Raw genomic sequence first — 22,203 nt, 5'->3', positions numbered from 1 at the left:
GTAAACCAGGGCATCATTCAAATGTAATTAAGCTTAAATCAATAAAACTTAAATAAAGCTAATCCACTACCTCTACAAAACTGATGATAGGTTAGTAGTTAAGAAGTAAGCGGTTGACTAACAGGCAGTAACAGTTGTGTAAAGGTGTCAGTATTTTTAAATATGTATATATTTATATTATATATAATATAAATATTAAGAGGACATTGTTAGCTCAGTTACAAAAGTCACAATCACCATTTTCCTGCTGTTCTCAACATTCATTCATTCATTTTCTACCGCTTATCCGAACTACCTCGGGTCACGGGGAGCCTGTGCCTATCTCAGGCGTCATTGGGCATCAAGGCAGGATACACCCTGGACGGAGTGCCAACCCATCACAGGGCACACACACACTCTCATTCACTCATGCAATCACACACTAGGGACAATTTTCCAGAGATGCCAATCAACCTACCATGCATGTCTTTGGACCGGGGGAGGAAACCGGAGTACCCGGAGGAAACCCCCGAGGCACGGGGAGAACGTGCAAACTCCACACACACAAGGTGGAGGCGGGAATCGAACCCCGACCCTGGAGGTGTGAGGCGAACATGCTAACCACTAAGCCACCGTGCCCCCTGTTCTCAACATCTCAATTTTAAAACATTGAACGTAGCAGTAGTACAGACAGTAAACACTGGGCTCAAAGTTCCAGAATGCAACGCAGCAATACTACACAGTTACGTAGCTAGCGATCTGCAAGCTGATGAGGGAGATGGTGTTGACTGGAGCAGGTCTATTGGAGCATAAGGTGAGTGAGCTGAACAGAGTAAATAACTGTCAAAAAAGTGTTGCTTCATTGCCCATAGAGTATAGATAAAGCAAGCGTTTAACCCCTCTAGTGTCAGCAGGTTGTCGAACAGAGATATGAATAACGCAGAAAAACATTCCTCAGGGTGAAAAGAGGGCAACATATTGATCTTGAATCCAAAACTGAAAAATAAAAGTGGTAATTATCACACAAGTATAAACAACGGCGCATGTCATTCAGGGTGGTTTTCCTAGGTTTTCCTTAAAAAGCTATGTGGCTAGCTAACATCTTACTGAATATTAGTGTAGCTAATGTTAGCAAAACAATAATGAACAAGTTAAAATTGTTACCGATACTCAAAATGATATCTTAATTAAAAAAAACAAGATGCTCATGTAAGCAGGTTGGAGCACTAATGGTTCAAGTGAACACTAAGCAGGTCAGAGCTTCAGTCTCATATTTGAAACATAAATGATGGCCTAGACTTGTTTCACTGTAGCTACTGAATAATGTGTAGTACTTAGTAATAATTAATAATAGTTACTGAATAATAAGCTGAGACTTTGAGTGATTGAAGCAAACGGCATTAATTATGCATGATTACTGCATCGTAGCAAGTAAAGAATCAGATGAAACCGTCGTGCCAAACATGACAAACAAGGAATAATGTGCATTCAATTGTAATAAAGCTTTGAGGATCAAAAGACATTTTATGCTATGTTTTAAATATTGCTTATAATATCTCATTAATTTAACACTAATGATACTGTACCTTACGTGAGCTGATCAATCCTATCATTCTAATCATTCCAGTCCAATTATACACATCATTCTAATCCAATAAATTCCAATTAAAATTTCATTACAATTCCTATGAATTTTGTAAGAGAGGCTGGAGAAGCATGAAGCTGCATCTGAAACACAGCCGAGGTGTGAATAATTATGTCACCATACCAGGCCAGGCTAGAGAAGCAACTCTTCCAGAGATTTTTGAAAGCACTGCCAGGCTGCATGCCATACTGTAGATACAGAATCAGAAAGAAAGGTTTCTGGGGAGTAAGGGGGGAAAAACAAGTCCAAAAACACCTTGTGGCATGCTGTGCAAGATACACACAATAACTAATTCATAGCAGCTACCCACTAAGCATTGCATCGGAGAATAGAGGATGCTATCAGTGGTTCTTCACAGCCTAGAGCCTAGATTCCTCAGTGTAATATACCCAAGCAGTGATCAGGACTCCTATCGGGTATGTAATTATATATTCATCGTTCAGAAAATGGTGCAGTTGGGATCCTCTGGGTATGGTGATGTGCTACACTCCAGAAATCATCTGCAACCAGTATGAGAGCTGAGGATTTTCTCCATGTGTTCTTTTCGTCTGTCTTCCTGGTCCAGCTACAGTAGGTCATCTTTATAACGCAACCAACCAGAGATTTACTAAAGAACCACAATAGGCCATCTGTTTGGATAAATAATTTAATGCTGTTACACCATATATATATATATATATATATATATATATATATATGTGTGTGTGTACTCTCACTCAGAAAGGAGAAACAGAAGTGCTCTTCCCTTTTCCAAACAGCAAAATAAAACAACAGTCCATTAAATATTGCTTGTACAACCTAAAACCCCCTGGCTGACTGAAACTGAAGCCTGAGAGCAGGAAACGTTTTTAACGTTAAATTATATTTGAGAACACACAAGCGCATGTCCGCCAACACACATACACCAACACAATTTAAGAAAGAGCTAGATACGGGGTTCCCAAATTCATAACATGCACCCCCTAGTTTTAAAAGTTTTTTTTTTATATTAGTGAGAAATATGATAATCCAACAGTCCAAATATAAATAGCAGTTGTCAAAATATGCATGAAAGCAATTTGCCAAAAATTATGTCTGTGACACTTCACAAAACAAGAACAGTCCTAGTGAGCTGATTTGCCAACTTTGTGATGACCAAATGAAGAATATCTTGACAACCACATTTACATTTTGGGCAGTTACAACAAAGAAATGATTACAACATACCAAAAGAGGTGTATTATGTGTTCCTTTAGCTCCACTGTCTACTAGAAAGTGTAAGATGGTCATCGCTGCAGAGGTCCAGTGAGTGGAGAGCCAAGGCAAGCCAAGCCAACTCTAAGTGCTGACTTGATGAGATCATACAGTACATTTTAACACTACAAAATTGCTACAGAGTTTGGAGACAGTTGGATCATTAGTAAGTGGCATGCCCTTAATATGTACTGTATGTTGGTTATATCTGTTCTCTGAACTCTCTGAAGTGTGTTAAATAAAATCCAGAAACATCGCATTAGAAACATCATACATATTTTATGGAGATATATCATGTAATCGGCCAAGGAGGGATATATTGTATATAACCTTGGAATATTTTTTACTGGTCATATTGTACAATGTAAAATGAAAGTAATCATTCCATACACATGCACATGCAATCTATAATGAATCACTGACACGACAGTTTAGGACGGAGCTAAAAATCCCAGAGATACTCCAGTAAATTACTCCACCTTTGCATATAAAACTAGTACAATCCATATAGGGCTTATGTCTCAATCAGTGAACAACGATACTGATTATTCATTCTAGTCGTATCTCTTACTGTAAGTATGCATCAGAGATACTGCCTGTCTAGTATCTAGTATTATCTAGCAATGTTTTGTTAAAGTGACAGTAGGAATCTGGCAAATGACAACTTTCCTCCAATAATAATAATAGACACAAATTAGAGGATAAAGTTAACAAGTAAATCCTGAAATCTATAATTCATACAGTACAAAGTAACTAGCTTAACTAGTTTACTGTATGGCATCTGGCTAGTGGCTAACATTAGATAAGCTATTCATCTAGAAAGTCTAAACACTTCCAATGCTAGTTTTGGGACTTGGTTTGTTAGCCAGCTATCGCTAATTTAGCTAAGAACATGAATCAATAAGTTATTGGTTTAAAATCTTGAGGTCCGTACGTTTATCCGTCACTAAAATGTCTGCATTTTTAACTAAAAAAGGCTACAAGCTGCCTTCTTTTAAAGGCCTTGCCACTATAATACCTTCTTTTGCACATTTCGTTTCAATCAAGTGCCTTGACAAGAAAATGTATTGTCATCACAATGTTTAAAGGTTTGTGAAAGTTTCCTGTCAGAAACCTGTCTATGGAAGCACATATTCAGCATATAGAAGTAAAGATTCTTTTTAAAGATTCTTTTTAAAGATAAAAGTAAAGATGAATGAATCTTTTTGATGGTGCAAACTTAAGTATCGTCAGCCAAGATGATCAACTAAACCAGTCTCCAAAAATGTGCTAATTTTACCAATTTCTTCTTTTTATAATTAAAGATAGATGATGTTTAAAATTTGATTGTACACACTGGATTTGTCGTTCTGCAGTGAGGAGCATCTGGAAAGTGATGACTACCTTTCTATGTAACTGCATAAATAACGTGTACATTTGTTTACTTGAAATAAATCAAGCAACATTAGTTCTCAGTACACTAAAAGAGACACAGAGGACGTCATTCTGGGTGGAAAAACACCACACCTGCTCAGAGGGCAAAGAGAAAGAGCAGCGCCTGGAGAACGGGATAAAGCCTGACATTTAGCTTATGACAAACAGGTGTGAAAGAACAGACAACAGAAGGGTTCATCCTGGGTAGGATGTAATCAGACACCGCAAAAAACGTTGTGGAAACTTCGTGAATACTGTGTAGTTCAGATGTTCAAATGACCTGAATTATATTAAAACTTAAAATGATCATAAACACAGTGAGTGCAACTAATATATTCTGTCATATGTGAAACCTGAAATTGCAGATCTGTCTATACAGAATATTTGATTAAAGGAATAGTCCGATGTTTTTTAACCAAATCTCAATCTACAGTACAGTATTTCTAGTGTGTGTACGGACCAGGGACATTAACTTCATTACATTTCCATTTACTGGGAAAAGAACAAAGTACCAAAAGTTGGAAAAAAAGACAAAAAAAAAATATGAAAATCTAAGGGCTGTTGTCATTTATATAAAATATCATTTTTTTAAGTTTTTTTTTTTTGGAATTCTTTAGTACACAGAGTTTATGATGTACACTCAGGCTATCTAGAGGAAATGAGACTTGAAATGGAAAATGTCTAATTTCCAACCAAGAATGGAGGGAATAACTCAAACTAAAAAAAAAAAAATGCATGTAGTGTTAGATTTTAAAATACATAAGACTGGTTTGTAAAAAATCATGTCACATATAACTTCATCTACTAAGATCTTTATGATTGTTTAAAAATGATTTTTGAATTCATTTTTTATACACTTACATATTTAAACCACTTGAATGATGAAATTCAACAACTGCCCCTTTAATGAGTTTTACATGTCCGATTCAAGGTGTTCACTTTTTTTTCCTCAGTACCTGAAAATGTTTAGAAATTTCTGTCCGTTATATCACACATATTCTACAGATACAGTGAACAGAAATTGAATAATGGATAAAAAAATCATCTGAGTATTCCTTTAATGCTATATAAAATGTTAATAAAGCTGTTATGAACTGTTAATCAAGTGATCAATTGACCGATCGTGAAGTCACCTCTCTCTAGATATGTCTCGGAAATGAATGCCACTTCAAATATGGCTGTCAGTTTTCGAATATAAAAATGTCATCAAGATCAGAGAGGGATCTTTAGAGGGACACTGGTGAGCACCTGCATTGGTCCTGATCAATATCTATGGCCTATGGATACAGATATAATGTGGTTGCCAGTGGTGACCAGAGGGAAGATGGATGAAAGAGATTACAAAATGTCTCTCACAGTTCGTCCCTCTGTCAGCCGGCCATGTTTTATGACTTAGAGCCAGACCTCTACCAGCTGGCACGAGCTGAAACAGTGTCATGGTGTGTGTTCTGTGTCTTAAAGTCACAGTCCAGTGTTAATAAATGATGTGCTGAGTGCATTACTGTTCTGTAAAGTTCTCTGCCATGTACATTCTTATGTGTGTTGATGAAGAGTCTTTGAAGAGGTACAGTAAGGGATGCAGATTTTCAGTGAGTGTTTCAATAAGTGTGTGTAAGTGTGTGTGTGTGTGTGTGTGTGTGTGTATGTGTGTATGTGTTTGTTTAGGTGGGTGCAATAGGCATGCTAAGAGCCAGCAGGTTTGCTGTAATCTTCCACTCCAGTGATTGTGGCCTTGCAGAAGAAACAGTCCTTATTATTCATCAAATGTTGATTGATGCAGGCTCTGAGAGAGAGAGAGAGAGAGAGAGAGAGAGAGAGAGAGAGAGAGAGAGAGAGAGAGCGAGAGAGAGACAAGCAGGTTATCAGTGACATCCGGTCGTTATATCCGAATGTGCTGAGTCATGCACCGGCAGTTTTTTTTTACAACGCACAGCTTGCTAAAGATGACAGAGTGTACTGTAGCTACCAAACGAATCTAATAAAATGTTGGGTGAACTGATGCAAGGCCACTATGGTTTAATCCATTTTGACACTTTTGCTGGCTCAGCTATTTGATTAAGTATAGGATATTAAAGACAGGCGCTATATTAAAGCTATGTGCCCCTGGAGAGAATATGGGGAAACAGAATGACGTGTCAGTTAGTGTAATAAAGCTGGGATTTGTTTGTTCCAACAACTTTAGATTTACAACTATGGGATACAATGTTATAGTAAATCTACATGGCAACTGTTGTTCTTTGAATTTCATCTTAGACAAGCAAACACATTTAGTGAATATTAGAAGTGAGGATGACTCAATGTTAAAGCCCTTCAAATCCAAACCACAACTACCAAAAGAGAGCCACAGACAAATGAAAGCTTTTTAACAATAATCAGAGACCTATTTTGCGGACACAGACGCGACGTAACCAGTGTGTTTGCACTAAGGTGCTATTATCATACTGTAGGCTTCCTGCAAAGTTGTGGTGTGGTATAATCATAATGGTAGTCGCTTTGGTCTGTTCACTTTAAAATCTCTTAGAATTTGACAGCTTTGTCAATGTGCACAATGCATTTCAAGTTACTTCTGAACTTCTTCTATATCTATCTACACTCTCTGAGTCTTATTTTTGTGCTACCAGCTGTGTTCGCCTCTCAGGACGTCTTTCCAAATGAGATTCTGACTCAATATGGTACTCGTGATAAAATCAAGGCAACATAAACAACAATCCTGGTTGATCCACAGTGTCATTTCATGTGTAAAATTAATGAACAAAAGTTATCGTCCCCTAAGGTATCCCACAACCAAAAAAAAAAAATTGAAAGGTTCACTACAATTAAAATAAGCAGAATTTTAGTTATCCTGCAACAAGACAACAATCTAAAGAGTATAGTCAAGAAAATAAAAACTTTTGAGAGAAAGAGTCTCCTGATGTCTGGATATGGACCGAAAAAAGCAACTGGATTAGAATGTATATAAGAAAAAGAGCATGTAGGGTGATCAGATGTTAAAATGGTTCAATTTGAACATGATCTTTGATAATGAAGGAACATCTGTGAAACCTACTGTAAATGTTACTTAATGCAATTGAAGGAGAAAATATGCTCAATTATTTATTCTTCAGGAATCTGACCAAATGAAAGAGCCTGTACATGTCCAGACTTTTGAAGAATTATGAGAACAAATCGACTAAATCGCTGACTTATGCAGGTTGATTGAAGGACTGATTGAAATAAGTGCACTCTGACTCGCAGACTGTATAAATCCAGGTTTTGGAAGCTGTCGGTTTCTTAAGTAGTGAGCAACTGCAAAAGAGGCATTTAGCTACTTAGTGTTAATTATGTTAATCTCTTAAATGGAGCCTGATAAGCCTCGATCAATCAGAGGTTGAGAGTGGCTTGTGTAGTAAATAAACAAAGAAACAAACAAATAAACAAGCATCCATGTTAGTGAGTGGGGGTGATAACTCACTTGCAGGATTTATGAGAGCAGGGCTTGAAGATGGCTGATATGGAGTGTGCATAGCAGATGGGACACAGGTCGTCTTCACTGGTGGGCTGCGGACAGAAAGAATAAAAAAAGAAAGGATACAAATCAGACACACACACATACTAGAATTAAAAACGCTCATACTGCTAGCAATAAAAACTAGCTGATGCCAATTAGATTCAATTCATGTTGACCGAATTAGCATTCCAGGCTAAAGTACTACTTTAGGCTCATAATGAAGATGGAGGCTGAGCATATTTAAACCCTTGTGCCTTCACTGTAAGAGCACACAGATGACCATTAGCACAAGCATCAGCTAAAACGTGGTAAGTTTAATGTACCATTAACAGGGATCTGGAGTAATTCTAATCCTCTGATTTGAATCGATCCCCATTATTAACACCGCAACCTCTGCGTATCAGTATGTCTACATTAAGAGGAAAAAGGTATAAAACACTTCAGGGCATGCTGTTTTTGAGGAAAACATGTTGAGGGCGGAGTAATGTGAATAGACACCATGTACTTTTTACTGAGCTACTGTTATCGCCTTAATGTTCTGCCTTTAGCTTTAGGTTAGCCTCCTTCTACAGATGCTAAGTAAATATCACTTCAACATAGCAGCAATTACAAAGCTTTTTTAAAATATGTTCATCATACTAGTTTCTGTGTAAACTGTTACAGTACGTATTATAATATATTGGAATAACGTATTAAAACAAGCGCATTAACATAAGATTGTCAGACCTGCTGATTTACTGAAAATGTTTTATCGACACTGACATAACAGATCGAATCTGTTGTAATGGTTATTCTTGTAATATGAAGGATTTTAAAAAAGGACAAAAGGAAGTACTCAAAAAAATCACATCGCACCAAAGGATCTTCACTACACCAACCCAACCAACAAGGTACTATTTTCAGTGCTGGTTAGAAATGTGAAATGTTTAGGAATATGACTAGTGAAATGGTGTAGAGGAGGACAGAGGGTCAGGACAGCTTGTGTCGCCTCAAGCAGGTAAAGATACTCTGATTCTCTGAGGAGATCTGAAGCCTACATTGCATCAAGGTGGAGTGGGATGCTCACAGCAGCTGGTGTGTTTTTCTTCTGAGTTCGTTATATAACACCATGTGATATTGTAAGACAACTCCTGAAAAGTGCGCTGTACCAGACATAGGCATGGATATTAAAGGTGCAGTTTGTAACATACTTCAAGAGCTATAATAATAATAATAATAATAATAATAATAATAATAATAATAATAATAATAATAATAATAATAATAATAATACAATTTCAAAGTTACCTTTATATTAAATATTAAATATTAAATATTATATTAAAAATATAAATATTTTTTACAACCTAGAAATAAACTCCACACCTTTGTCATTCAGACAGATAATAATCTGTGTTTAGGTATAAGGTTAGGGATTTGCTGATGGTGTTAAGAGTGTGTATCAGTAATCTTCCTCAGTAGAGATTGCTAGAATGTAAAAAGCTTTGGAGAATGTACTAGAAATAATTTACACTACAAAATAATGTGTGATTTCCAATTAGAATTCAGTGGGAAAAGCACAACTGTTTATCCTACACTGTATACAGTCGGCTCATATTTATTTGGGCAGTGATACAGTTTTGTATTTTTCCCCTCTGTATAACACCACAATAGTAATGAACCAATGAAGATGGAATTAAAGTGCACGCTTTCAGCTTTAATTCAAGATGTTTAGCATAACTACTGCAGAAGTTTTTTTACATAGCTTGGGACCCATTGGCGTCACCAAATGACTTGAATCACAAACCCTTCTTTTCCTTCCACATTCTCTTCTCTTCCCATCATTCTAAATACAAGTTAACCTTTTTTTATCCATCCAAAAGATCAGAAATTGTCAGGATGTTTTTTGTGCTTGAGTGTTCTCGGAGGTTTGAATCTTGAGGTAAACCGTCTGTATTCAAATTCATGAAAGTGTCTCTTGATTGTAGACTTTGACATCGATGCCCCTATCTCCTCTAGTGTTATTTACCTGGCTAGATAATGTTTTTTCTTTGCCAAAAAAGGAATTCTACAATCATCCACTTTAGTGTTTATCCGTGTTTATCGAGGCTTTGTGTTTCTGAGTGCACAAAGTTTTTTTTTTTTGTTTTTTTTTTTGTACTGTTGATTTGGCCATTCCTAAAGTTTCTGCTATCTCTCTGATAAGTCTGGTTTATTTTTTTAGCCTCATGATGGCTTGCTTAATTTGATTCAAAGCACCCCCTTTGGACCACATATTGGACCACTTGCCAAATGCAAACATTAGGTCTGAATCAACTCCAGACATACTTCATTAAACTGTTGTGAAGTAAAGAGGAAACAGGCCACATCTGGCCATGGTTATCAATCGTCTGATTCAAGCTGTGAAAATGGAGAGACTATGCAAAAAATGGCTGTATTCCTTAAATGGGTAACGCAATATGTTTGTTAAATTTCTTTAAATTAAGTTAAAAGTGAGGTGAGATGAAAGAGGCAAAATTACATAAATTGTTCTAACTGGTCAAATATTTACAGTATATAATGCATTATTAGCCTGTTGTCCAATAAGCGTTAACATTTGTACTGGGCTTCGAAGGAGCGTTTCACACAGGCTGTACAGTTCACAGAAAAAATTTACATAAACGTACAGCATGATATAGGATGCTGTTCATTATGAAGTGGGTGGAGCCAGCAGTTTGCAGTGGGTGGAGCCAGCACAATGCCGTGAGCAGAACCAGCGGACACGTTTTCTACCCTATATATCCTATGATTCTCTTGGTCAAATTGGGTGTAGCAAAAAATTGGGTCATTCTAGTCTGAATGCAAGTATTTTACTAATTCTAATCTACAGATTTGTTCTCTGATGAGTAATAGCTAGTTACCATACTGTATCTTCTTTTGTACCCAGTGGTATGTATTTTGTTTGATCTAAGCACATATATAGCTTAGCAGTTAAAGAGAATCAGAAGTTCTGTCCATGTTTTAATCACAACTACAAATTTCCTCACAGGAAGCAGACTCTAAAAATGACAAACTGCTTATTTAAAAAAGGTCAACTGCTCATGCTGGTCATGTTGCTGCACTAGGTTTCGAACTTCACATCATTAAAAGCTTAAGCTTTAACAGAGTAACATAGATGACAGTTAGTGTATTATTGAGTCACTTTGGGATATTATGAAAGGAGTGAGTCAGAAAAATATTTTCCTCCACCAGGATTGTATAGTGACCTGGCCACTGTTCTGCAAGAAGAATGGCTCAGTGTCTGTGTAGGAAGTGTATCTGTAATTCCTAAGATGCACTGATGCTGTATTGGCAGCAATAACAGTACACTACACCATACTAATGAATTATTGTGGTATAAAACCAGGTATTTCAGTTGCATTTCCAACCCCTGGATAATAAACAGTCAGTTCTTGAAATTTAAGATGATCTATAAATCTGTTTTTTAACTGTTCGACTTCCACATTAATCTACCGCAGGTTTTTTTTTCATCTTGCTTGTTAAATACTTTGTTCAATATACAGTATATTGAACAAAGTACAATCAAGAATATATATATATATATATATATATATATATATATATATATATATATATATATATATATATTCATTATATGTCTTGAAAAGATTACATATGACAACTTATAAAAATTAATTAAATAAATAAATAAATAAACACAACAGAGAATAATGCATGGGTTCGCAATGACTTTACACTTCAGTACTAAGTAAATTGCATCTTTGGAAGTGTATTCGCCAAAGTCAGCAAAGCTATCAATTGCGTGCTAACTTTTCTTCGGAGTACTCTGAACTGACGAGGGCTATTTGTGTTCATATCTACTCTTCCATATGTCCTTCTCGTCTCAAAGTCGAATGGGTTCCAGAGGGACTGATTGAATTTCTGTTTGGTGGTTGGTTCAGGATGGAGGGAAATACAAGTCCATTCTAAATCTCCTTCACTCTTTCCATATTCTTTCTCTCCTCACTTGTTACCTTTAAGTGACCAGATGGGGATCATGTATCATGGTAATAGAGGGCAGACTCATTTATTCTGAGTGTATTTCAGGTGCGGTGACCTTGACCACACTCACGTACTAAGTTTATATTATATTATATATATATATATATATATATATATATATATATATATATATATATATATATATATATATACCCAATATACCCAATATGGTGCTCATCTCATAGTATTTAAAGTAAAATTGCTCCAATTCCATCATCTGATCCAGCATGACATTATATTACATACAGTAAGCACACAGCAAATGGTGCTTTGTGAAAATTTCAAGAGGAAACACAACAGTGGTACAAAGAGCAGAGCACAAACAGTGAAAAAATGTGCAGAGGAAACCATGTGTCCCATGTGTGAGCAATTCAGTTCTGCACGCACTGAACAGCCGTACACACAATTGATCAGCCTTAACTATTAAACCAGGTAGCTAATATTGTGTAGATTCTCCTGTGGTCCATCAAGGCATGGACTCTACAAGACTTATGAAGACATGCTGTGGAATCTGGTGCCAAGATGTTAGCATCGGATCCTGTAAGGCCTGTACTGTAAGGTGTGAGGTGGGGCCTCCATAGATTAAATCAGATCGAGATCTGAGAAAGTTCCTCAAACAATTCCTAAAATTTTTGCAGTGTTAGAGGGAGAAGAAGAAGGAGAAGAAGCCTTTATTTTGATACAGTTATACATTTTTGATACAGTAAAATTCTTTCTTCCCATATCCCAACTGGTATTTGGGTCAAACCGTAGGGTCAGCCATGATGCGGTGCCCTGGGAGCAGAGAAGGTTAAGGGCCTTGCTCAGGGGCCCAACAGTGGTAGCTTGGCATGAATCCTAATCCTCTGGTTAACAACCCAGTGCCTTAAATGCTTGAGCCCTAGAATGATCCTGCTTTAGAGGCCAGTGGTATTAAAGAATACTGCTGCCATTAAGAGGTGTACTTGGTGTGCAACAATGTTTAGGTAGGTAACATTTACATAAATGTCAGAACCCAAGATTTCCCTGAAGAACACCACCCAGCGCATCGGCTGCCCACTGCTCCAGGTGTGTGTTCACGGTGTGTGTGTGTTCACTGCTGTGTGTGCACTTTGGATGGGTTAAATGCAGAGAACGAATTCTGAGTATGGGTCACCGTACTTAGCCGTATGTCACGTCACCTTTCATACTGCCTCCTCTGGCTTACCTTTCACACATAGTGCATACTGTTGCCATCTTTTTTCCATGCAAGCAGCACGAATCCAAGCAAATCACGTGAAACATGATTCATATGAATAATATATCCCACCCTTGAAAGGTGTCACTGTTTCAAGATAATCAACGTTATTCACTTCACCCGTCAGTGATTTGTATGTTATACTGTAGCTGATCAGTGTATATCAGATACGCACACTTTCGGTCTGAACAGTGTTCATGTGACAAGGTGCAATTCAGGGCACAATTCATAAATACCCTTTGCCGTTATAATAACCTCCACTCTTCTGGGAAGGCTTTTCACTAAATTTTTGGGAGTGGTGCTCATTCAGCTATACAGTAAGTGCATTAGTGAGATCAGGCATTGCTGTGGAGTTAGGAGGTCTAAGGTGCAGTCAGACTTCTATTCATCCCAATGGTGTTCAGTGAGGTTAAGTTCAGGGCCACTCAAGTTTACTACTTTGTGGTCGAAGAACCACAAATGAGTGTGCTGGTCAGGTGTCCATATACATGGGCCATTTATTGTACTCGAGCTGGAAAAATGCATATGGTATGGACATATCCCTACACATCAATTGACCAAGATCACTTTGAGAAAATTACCCAGTGCATTCTGATTGCCCTCATGACACTCAATCTGAAAGCTCTCTCACTCTACAGAAGTGGGTATTGACGATATCAATCTCAGCAGCCCACCCCTCCGCAGTGCGGTTTTGAAGTCCCATCAAGCAAACTCTAATATAAATATAAGACACCGTCTGCCAGTCTGATTGACAGTAAATGATGAGGGAGAGCAAAGTAAATTCATTCGTCATGCAGATTCGCTTGACTAATAGAGTGAGGGAGGAAAAATGATGAGAGTGAAAATATGCATTAGAGATATCGAAGTGTACAAAGTTGACTGGCCCAGGCAACAAAGAGCTGACAAATCGAAGGGCTCTGCGGCCAAAAATAAAGCCAATGACAGCATCAAGGATAGAGTCTAAATCTGTTGGCTTTTTATTTATTTATGCCTGTTTTTTGTGTTTTTCTTTTTCGGCGATGCAACAGACTGGTTTTCAAGAGCTGAATTGCTGAATCATACAGTGGGGTAAATTCGGATTTGTACTGTGTATAGAGGTCATTGAGCAAATTCAATACTGAAGTTCTGTAGACAAAAAAAAGAAAAGTCTAGTTTCATAAAGATTTAAAAAAAAATCAGTTTCTCTGTACATCTTGAGGAGGAATCGGATATGCTTTCCAGGCTCTTCTCTCAGACTCATCCTTATTTATTACACAAATGCATCATATGTAGTGGCTGACAAATCATGTTTATGGTCATTGTAAATAAGAAGCATCACTGTGGATATCGGAGCCAGGAATAATCGCTTGAGGGGACAAACGTGATCAGAGAAAATATATAATATAAAATTTATACTATAAAATAATAATAAGAAGAAGAAATGAATAGTGTATATTATTTATATATCATATTATTCATTGAATAATAATAATAACAGGGTGTGCTGTTATACTTTATTTTTAATTTTGAATACTATTTAAATTTGTATTTATTTATTTACTTATTTGTTTGTTTGTTTGTTTATTGTTTAAAATAGGATTTTTTCCCCCTTAACAGCACATCTTGAGGTGTTTTATCCATCTCATGCCACAACAATTTCCAAAGACATGGAGCACTTTTTAATCCTTTTATATTTTATACAAGTTTGTCCCATTTATTACTCAGCTATAAACTGTTATCTTGATAGTCACTATATATTTCTGAAACTCACACACTAATCCATAATCTACGTAAATCTTTGAAACTGAAGCTGAAATTCCAACATGTATTCAGTGGATGTCAAGTTAAACCCTGTAAAAACCAAGACAACAAATAAATCTGTCCCGAACCTGACAGATTCCTCAATGATCTTCATTCTGCCTCCTATAACAGTGCACTCTTGGGACCAGACTATAGAGACATTTAATTTTATGTGCGATCAGATTAAGCAATACGATTCTGGGCTTAAGGCACAAAACAGAAAAGACCAGCATTCTGTGACGGTGGTGATATATTGCTTTCTAGCCAGTGCCAAAGTGCTGACATGACAACACTTGAAGAACCGCTGCAGTGGCAATTGCTTTTCAAGGCAGCTCATAAGACGGCCTGGACATAAGGCATGCAAACATCATTGGCTAAAAAATTCAGCTGAGAAGGTCACTTCAGTTAATGATGGCAAATGGTGATCTTTTCATAAAAGAGCTAACAATGGAAATAACAGAATAATTACAAAGAGGTTGTTTATTGGCTTTGCATCAGCATTTAAGATCTGAGCAACTGTCTTCTTGGACCACCTTAAGGGCTGTTATTTTATTTTATATTTACACGTACAGCATTTTAGAGAACCCCTGATCAGAAACACTTTAGAAGTCTCAGAGACTTCTTCACGTTTGTAAGTTCTAGTTGAAGTGCTTCTAAGTTCTAGTTCTAGTGTTTTTAAGTTCTAGTTGAAGGAAGAGGTAGGTTTTCAGTTTTCAGATGCTGTTTGAAGACGGTCTGTTTGAAGACAGCTCTTCAGACATCTAGAGGAAGTTTACTCCACCATATGGGTGTCAGAACATAGAAGAGTCTACATGCATGTCTTCCTTGAACCCTGAGAGATGGTGGGATCAGTCGAGCAATGTCAGAGACTAGAGGGTTTTATACCACAGCACTCTTGCATTCACAGGTTTGATCGATCAAGCACTGAAGGTGTTGATTAATTTTTTATGACAGCTTTCACAGTAGTTCCGGCTGAAAGGTTTATATTAACAAACACGTTATCAATTGTGACTTGTATTCCAGACATATCTTGGATATTTAAGCCTAATAATAATCAGTTATTGTTATTTAACACATTATAATAATTATTAAGCAATTTTGGAAAGCAGTATCCAGTCTCACTGCCTTGAAACAGCAAATACAATAGGTAAAGCTGTTCCTTTCTCTCCTTTTTTTTTTCTTTAAGTTGCCTGAATTAGGATGTTGTACTTTGTAGTTTCTCAATAACAAGCTGTGTTTTTTCCTATTAAACTCATTAGATTGTGAGGTCATGATTTTGTAGCTGTGATATCATAAGAAATAAGAGGAACTAATTTGTTTTGTGGACGTTCCACCACGTCTAATGATGACATCATACTTGCTGGCAAATTGCAAAGGTATGAGGGAGAAAAAACACTTCAACAGATCGTTCTGTTGTTATTGAGCATCTTCCTATAACAGTACACCCCATATTTATTACTCCTTATATAACAACTTGGATAGAAATAAAATGAAGGCATCTCATTTCGATAATAGGAATTATTTGGAATATTTTAGGTACGATTTTAAACCTTTTTTCCCAACAGAAAGAAATGTTTCAGAGTGCTACTTGTATGACTTCATGCAGTTTGTTTAGGCCACATTAATATCTGCCCATTTTCACCCTCACAGCTGTTCCATCAAGCATGACAATTCATTAACCACGCTGATGACAGGCGAGTCATGGGATGGATCACTGTCAGTAACTAGACAAGGGAAAAGGTGGAATTCCTTAAAGAATAGGGCATTAACATGAACCTGTCAATCAACTGTGAGAAAAACAGCAGAACTGATTGTCTAGAGACTTGTTAGGGGGAACACTGACACCCCATACTACACCCTCCCTCTATCTGCAATGATGCTATAATGATCGAATTATGGTGTAAAGACCAAGCAAGCATCGTTTAAAGCCTTAGTATTGAGCATCAACGTTCAACACCTGATACACTCCTGAAAGCCACTTTCTGGAGCTGAATTAAATCAGGTTCAGCACAGAGATAAGTTTACCTGATCCAACAAAATGCTAATCGTTCACTACGCCTCAAATCATTTGGCTTCAAGTTTTATTTTCAATCTGGGCATCATTTCAAATCATTTCAATTCTGTCATTTCCTTTCTTTCACGTTAATTATTCTTCTTCCACTGTTTCTATGTTTATTTGATTGTTTCTTTATTTCTCTTTCTTCAGTCTTCTTTCAGTCATCCTATTTTTTTCTTTCTTTATTTCCTTCCTTTCGCCCTTCTATTGTTTCCTCACTTTATTCCTCTTCATCCTTCTTCAACTCTTTCATCCTATCCATTGTTTCATTTTTCATAAGTTTTCCCTTCCTTCTTTCGTTTCCTTCACTCTCATCCTCATTTCCTTCCTTAGTTTCCTTTCTCCACCACCTTCCGGCCTTACATTATTTTCTTCCTTCTTTAATTCTCCTTCTTATATTTCAAGTCTTTTCTTTCTTCTTTAGGTTCCTTCATTTCTTCTTTCTTCTTTTATTTCCTTAGTTTCCACCATTGCTTAGTTCCATAACTCCTTCTCTTCGCTAATTTTGCTCTTCATTTCTTTCATTTCTCTTTTATTCATGGTTCGACACAGATGTGTTTATTGATATGTTTTCCTTCATGTTTTATTTTTATGGTTTACTTCGACTTGCAGCAAACATCAACAGGGAGATCAGTGTTTCATTAAACACAGCACAAGGTTCATTTTGAGTAAAAGAAACTACAGTTAAAAAGAAAAACAATGACTACAGCTTCAGGAAAGCAAAGCGGAGGTAGCTTTGGACTTCCATCTTCAACCGCCGATTGGTTTACAGCGGATCAGAAACGAACAAGACTTTGCCATGGAAAGTGTGTTTGTACTGCAGAGGGTTTGTGAGGGTTACATTTGAAATGAGAATGTGTTTTCCTTCTTAAGTCTTTTTACTCCCCAGAAAGATTGAATTGCAAATGTAGGTTGCAGGTTCGAAGTTTGAACCTTTCTAATGGAAATGAAAACAAGCACACAGGAAAAACCCGGATAAAATTCACATGAATATTTGTAAGATTTATTACATTTGTTTGCTCCCAATGCAAATGTGATTGAATCCCAGTGCTGTGTGTCATTAAAGTCTGAGGATCCTATAGAATACTAATCCCCTCATTTCCTTGTGGAGATTGAAGGACAGCGTCATTTCTCTTCCCTTAGAGGCAACTGAACATCTGATTGGTGCTGCAGTGTTCATATTGTTCTTTTAAATACAGCTCTCTATTTAAATTAGGGTTCATTTCTACAGTACATGCACAGAGGCACTCAGACATCCAACACACAGCTGCACAGATGGACAGCCGTGAGTCTCCAATGTACATACTGTCTGACTTTTAATCCATCTGTCCACCCAACCATCTATCCATCACCAATTATCCATTTTTTTCTTCCTTTCTTTCTTCCTCCCGCTCATACTTGTCACATCGGGAGGAGGAAGACAGACCCATATACAGGATAGCTTCAAATGAACAGGGTTTAATAAATTAAACACATAAAACAGGAACAAAGACGACAACTAAACAGGACAAAGGGCGAGGGTACACCGACGTTACATTGATGTTACATTGATAATGATTCCGCGCTGCCATCGGCAACGCGGCACGGTTAAATAGACACGACGATTAACAATAGGGAACAGGTGTGTAGAGATGGAGAGAAGTAAACAAACACGTGACATAAACAGAAGCACATGGCCAAAAGTCTGGGCTGAGTCCTTTTCTTTGTAGATTTATAGATTTCTATAAATTCAATAATTAATTAATTTATTCATTTCTATAGATCTATAGATTTTTTTCTTTATTTCTTTTTCCTTCTTACTGTCTTGCTTTCTTTTTACTACTCTCTTTCACCTGTCCTTTTTTCTCTTTCACCTATCCATCCATCCATCCGTCTTTCTTTCTTTCTCTTTCCTATTTTTTCTTCCCATTTTTCACCCTCTTCTATCATGATAATTAACACTTTGAAACTGTTATCCGTGTGAGAGCTATCTTTTCACTCACTATGTTCTGCATGCAAACGATTTCCTCCAGGAAACATGTTCGTTATAATTGGATATTCCTCCTGCACATTCAGAACCACACACATTTTAAGTTTTTTTTTTTTTTGCTCATTTTTTTCTTATTTATTCACGTGTCAATATTCACCAACCCAGCTAGCTCGACTCTACTACTTTCTAAATGCAGATTATTAATATAGCTGCCTCTCCGGATTCTTTACTCCAGCTGTTATCTCAGTCCATAGTGCTCTTTCATTTCCCTGTTATTCTGAAAATGAGTGCCTTTCCAGCTGAGGAATCAGAATACTGCTCAAGGGTTTTGCCCAGTAGGAAGAACATCAGCTCTCAGATCTCCACAGAACATCTGACAGGTGACCTTTCCTGTGATGTGCCCTCGTTTACACAGGCCGAGAGGTATTTCAAAATGAGCTGGAGCTGTTTACAGCACTGAGCCAGGCATGAGGCTAGAGATCTTCTCCCACAGAGCAGGAATCATAAACTCAGACGTAGCATGAATACTCCAAAACAAATTTCCATGCCATGTGGAGCAATGATTAAAAGTCATTTATGGATTTCTTTTCACAAAATTTGCATCACCTTGGATGATCATTTTTCAGAGAGAGACACCATTTTGAATACTGAAGTTCATAGTAAATGAAAAATTAAAATAAACTAGCACAGCTCAGACAAATTATTTATTTTACCCATCAGTGCGAAGCACAAAGACAACAGCATGTCAGAAAACACAACCGCAACACTAACAATGCATCAACACTACCTCAAAACAGAAAGGGCCATATTAATCACCACATGATTATGGCTAAGGCATACAGTACATCAGTCTGAGAGTATGTGAAAGTATGTGAAAAAGAAAGTATGTGAAAATCTGACCATCATAAACATATGAAGTTCTTCGTTACCATAAAGTTGGAAACCCAGAATTGTATAGAATGTCTTTGTATGCTGTAGAATTGTTCCAGCATGACCATGCTCCTGTGCCCAAAGACATGGTTTGCCAAAGTGGAAGAACGTGAGTGTTGTGCACTGAGCCCCAACTTCAACCCCATTGAATAGGATTCTATAGGATGAGGTCAGGAACTCAAACCAGGAACTCACCCCAGAGCTTCTCTTCACACATCCCTGCCTGACCTCAATAATACACTTGTAGTTAAATGAATACAAATCCTCAAAGCCTCACTAAAAAAATCAGTGGAAAGCCTTAGCAAAAGAGTGAAACTTATTATAACGGCAAACAGAACAACTTGGAGACTGTTGTGTGTATAAGGTTTCTTCCTCATTATCTCAGGGAGATTTTCCTTGCCACCATCACCTCAGGCTTGTTCAGTTGGGATAAATGTGGATTCTTCACAATTTTACACTGAAAAAAATGATTTTGTCCCTTAGTAAATGTTACATAAATTAATCAAGCTCTTTTTATCAATTCTAATGTGTTTTTTAAGTCTTCTTAAAATATTTAACTCAATCTATAATACAGTTGAGGCCAAAATTATTAGCCCCCCAGGAATTTTGGAACATTTTCCTAAAGATCTTTCCAATGTTTGCAGCATTGATAAAACTTGATATAATCAAACATTCGCCAGTGCTATTTAGTAGCTTTTGGTACATTTTGGAATATAAAATACATTTTTAGGCTTGCTTTATAATCAAATATAGTGAAAATGGGGTGGTCAAAAATATTAGCCCCTTGTGAATATTTGCTTTCAAAACACACCCAATTAATCAATCAGCTTTCAAAACACACCTAATTAATCAATCAGCTTTCAAACCACACCTGTGCAGTCAATTGGCTTCCTAACAACACCTGGGCATTCAATCAGCATTAAAGGACTCCAAGGAACAGGGCACTTGAACACATTATTGGGAGAGACTACTTTTACTCACCATGCCAAAGACAAAGGAAATCAGTCTTGAGCTCAGAAAGAAGATAGTGGAGGCTCATGATAAGGGGGAAGGCTATACTGCCATTTCCAAGCTTTTCACAGTGTCTAGAACCGCCGTACGTTGCATCATTGCCAAGTACAAGGAGACAAATTCTGTAAGAAACAAACCTGGGCATGGTCGTAAGCGCAAGATTTCAAGAACCCTGGAGAGGAAAATAGTCAGAGATATCAGCAAGATGCCCCAGACATCTGCCAAGATGATTGTTGCTGACCTGGCCTCTTCTGGAGTTGATGTTTCAAGGAACACAGTTGTGAGGGCTCTTCATCGTGGTGGGCTTCAGGGCCATCGTCCCAGAAGAACCCCTTTACTCAAACAGCGGCACATCACAGCTAGACTGAGGTTTGCCCGTGAACATTTGAAAGGTAAAGATGAGTTTTGGGAGTCTGTGCTTTGGTCTGATGAGACTAAACTGGAACTGTTTGGGCACATGGATGTTGCTTATGTTTGGCGAAGAAAGGGTGAGGCCTTCAACCCTAAGAACACAGTTCCCACAGTTAAACATGGTGGTGGGAGCATCATGCTGTGGGGCTGTTTTGCAGCTTCAGGCACAGGGAGCCTTGTTCGGGTGCATGGCATCATGAAAAAAGAAAATTATGTTGACATTTTGAGGGATAATATGCAGAAATCTGCTCGTAGTCTAGCCTTAGGTCGTCGCTGGGTCTTCCAACAAGACAATGACCCAAAGCATACATCGAAATTGGTCCAACAGTTCCTGAAGGATACCAAAACAAAGGTCCTGGAGTGGCCTGCACAGAGCCCAGACCTCAATCCTATTGAGAATCTGTGGCGAGTGCTCAAAGTGAATGTCCATGCTCGGAAACCACGTAATTTGGACCAGCTGGAGCAATTTGCAATGGAAGAATGGGCTAAAATCCCTCAGGAAACCTGTGCCAACCTAGTAAAGAACTACTCTAAGAGGTTGTTGTCAGTTGTGGCTCAGAAAGGGTTCACTATTGACTATTAATGACCGGGGGCTAATAATTTTGGACGTTTCATTTTTGCCCTTTCTTGTTTCAACTCACTATTTCAATTAAATATCCTAATCAAACTTAGTGGAGATTTTGTCTTTGTTATTTTGGAAACAAACACACTATAAAACACTTGTTGTTAATGGTCATTTCCATGGAGAAATCAAGAGTTTTGTCTAATTTCATAAGGGGGCTAATAATTTTGGCCTCAACTGTATATTGTCTGTAATTAAAACAAGCCAGTTCCATTCATTTAACAGTTACTAGAAAAAATATAAAACCCTAAATTCCAACACTCATGCTCGTTTGAGAATGCTCAGGTACTTTACCGAAATTGCATAATCCTGAGTGGGATTTAATTTTCTCTCATGATCCGTGGACTCGCAGTTCAAAAAAATTGACTTCATTTCAGATTTCAGTAAAGAAACACTTTATAACAATTTTTATGTTGGTTTGTGCTTCAACGG

General features: G+C 37.4%; 1 protein-coding gene across 2 annotated transcripts in view; it reads right to left on the bottom strand.

The window, feature by feature from the left end:
• Positions 1-2,332: 2,332 nt before the first annotated feature.
• Positions 2,333-22,203, bottom strand: part of LOC132838048 (E3 ubiquitin-protein ligase RNF123) — a 146,369-nt gene continuing 126,498 nt past the window's right edge. For both annotated transcript variants that reach the window (XM_060858153.1, XM_060858154.1), the window contains exons 38-39: positions 7,722-7,807; positions 2,333-6,053 (exon numbers count right to left, since the gene is read on the bottom strand). In XM_060858153.1, coding sequence (XP_060714136.1) covers positions 5,954-6,053; positions 7,722-7,807 — 186 coding nt within the window. In that variant the 3' untranslated portion in view covers positions 2,333-5,953. The remainder of the gene's footprint in view (positions 6,054-7,721; positions 7,808-22,203) is intronic.

Source organism: Tachysurus vachellii, chromosome 22 (genome assembly GCF_030014155.1).
Source record: "Tachysurus vachellii isolate PV-2020 chromosome 22, HZAU_Pvac_v1, whole genome shotgun sequence".
Taxonomy (NCBI): domain Eukaryota; kingdom Metazoa; phylum Chordata; class Actinopteri; order Siluriformes; family Bagridae; genus Tachysurus; species Tachysurus vachellii.
This window is presented reverse-complemented; position numbering and strand designations above follow the sequence as displayed.